Raw genomic sequence first — 2,053 nt, forward strand, 5'->3', positions numbered from 1 at the left:
CCGCTCGCCCTTTATCATGAACGGCGTGTGTGTGCGGTGGAGAGGCTATGTTGATCTGGAAAGGCTGGATGGCGTTGGTTGCCTGGAATATGATGAGGAGTCTGCTGCGGTGAGTATACCTGGTGTTAGTGGTGGTGTTAGTGGTGGTGTTAGTGGGGTTAGAGGTGGTGTTAGTGTGGTTATTATTATTATTATTTGGATTTTAGCATTATTATTAGTATTCTTCACATTATTATTATTATTATTATTATTATTATTATTATCATTATTATTATTATTATTATTATTATCATTATTATTATTATTATTATTATTATTATTATCAGAATTGTTGCTGCTACAGTGATGATGACGATGATGATGATGATAATAATAATAATAATAATAATAATAATAATAATAATAGTAATAATAATAATTTTCATTCATTCATTGTCAGACGCCATGTATCCCAAACGGGGTGGCCAACGGCTTAGAGTTAATTGTTTTACAGGGAGGGGCACTAATCCTCCACCAACCCAATAATAATAATAATAATAATACACTAATAATAATAATAATAATGATAATCAGTTATCACTATTTCCTTTATATATCTCTATACTCTCTGTACATAAATGAATATATATCTACTTCCATCTATCTATCTATCTATCTGTCTGCATGTATATAAGAAGCAATACAGAATATATATATAATATCTGTTTAACTGCCTCTGTCTTTCTGTCTATCTATCTATTCATTTCTCTTACGTCTCATCTCTCTCTCTCTCTCTCTCTCTCTCTCTCTCTCTCTCTAAAACTCCACTTTCTCCCCCCTCTGTCTGTCTGTCTGTCTGTCTGTCTCTGTCTCTCTCTGTCTGTCTCTCTCTCTCTAAAACTCCACTTTCTCCCCCCTCTGTCTGTCTGTCTGTCTCTCTCTCTCTCTCTCTCTCTCTCTCTCTAAAACTCCACTTTCTCCCCCCTCTGTCTGTCTGTCTGTCTGTCTGTCTGTCTCTCTCACTCTCTCTCTCTCTCTCTCTCAGGAGGAGGACCGCGTGTTGAGGGAAGAGATAGAGAAATACAAAGCCCGCCTGAGGGAGTTTGAGGAGAAGCAACGCGCCTTCCGGGTACCAACAACTGCCCACGCCCACACCCACGCCCACGCCCACGCCCACACCGAGCAGGCCAACATACAGGTCCGCTAGCAGGTGAGAAGACGGATTTTTGGCACTAGGACCCACCGTCTATACTGAATACTGAGTTTATCGGTTTTCTGGCGCCAACACCCACCGTCCATACTGAATACTGCCTGTTTTGTGGTGGGGTAGGTTAGGTTTGTGTTAGATTAGTAGTAGTAGTAGCAGTAGTAGTAGTGGCAGTAGCAATAGTAGTGGTGGTGGTGGTAGTAGTAGTAGTAGTAAGAGTAAGAGTAGTACTGTAATAGTAAGAGCAGCAGCAGCAGCAGCAGTAGTAGTAGTAGTAGTAATAATAGTTGTAAGAGTAGTAGTAGTAGTAGCAGTAGTAGTTGTGGTAGTAGTAGTAGTAGTAATAGCAGCAGTAGTAGTAGTAGTAGTAGTAGTAGTAGTAATAGCAGTAGCAGTAGTAGTAGTTGTAGTAGTAGTGCTAGTAGCAAGAGCAGTGGATCCGCCGGGTAATATCAGTGCCAGCACGTGAAGGCGTTAGGTAAGTTAGCCTACTATTATCTAACATCCCTAACACATTTCCATTTCTAACTAATTTTCTAACACATTCCTGCCTCCTGCCCTACAGATCCTGAGCCTCCTACACCGGAAATCGTAAGAGCTACCAGTGAGCCAGTCCCATCGGGGGAGAGCAGACGAGAAGGAGAAAGAAAACGAGACGCCGTAACACCTGTTCCTTTGCGATTTATTTTGCATCGGCTACCACTGTCCTTGCAACACACAAGAGAGTGAAATTTAGCGGTGGCACGGAGACGGCAAACACGTGCTCCTTAGCGATCTATTCACAATTCAAAATAACGGCCATAACGTCTGCTTGGTGGTGAGGATCGAAGAGGCGCCCAATGTATTTAAAGATTCGAATATTTAAAC

At 41.4% G+C, this 2,053-nt stretch overlaps 1 protein-coding gene across 1 annotated transcript in view; it reads left to right on the top strand.

Moving 5' to 3' along the window:
- Positions 1-1,822, top strand: part of LOC145393570 (protein big brother-like) — a 25,007-nt gene extending 23,185 nt beyond the window's left edge. The window contains exons 4-6 of the mRNA XM_080267707.1: positions 1-109; positions 1,025-1,189; positions 1,752-1,822. The exon at positions 1-109 is cut by the window's left edge and continues 8 nt beyond it. Of these exons, the coding sequence (XP_080123833.1) occupies positions 1-109; positions 1,025-1,186 (271 nt within the window). The 3' untranslated portion in view covers positions 1,187-1,189; positions 1,752-1,822. The remainder of the gene's footprint in view (positions 110-1,024; positions 1,190-1,751) is intronic.
- The last annotated feature ends 231 nt before the right edge of the window (positions 1,823-2,053 follow it).

Source organism: Coenobita brevimanus, chromosome 3 (genome assembly GCF_032717465.1).
Source record: "Coenobita brevimanus isolate Jiangsu-jjx chromosome 3, ASM3271746v2, whole genome shotgun sequence".
Taxonomy (NCBI): Eukaryota; Metazoa; Arthropoda; class Malacostraca; order Decapoda; family Coenobitidae; genus Coenobita; species Coenobita brevimanus.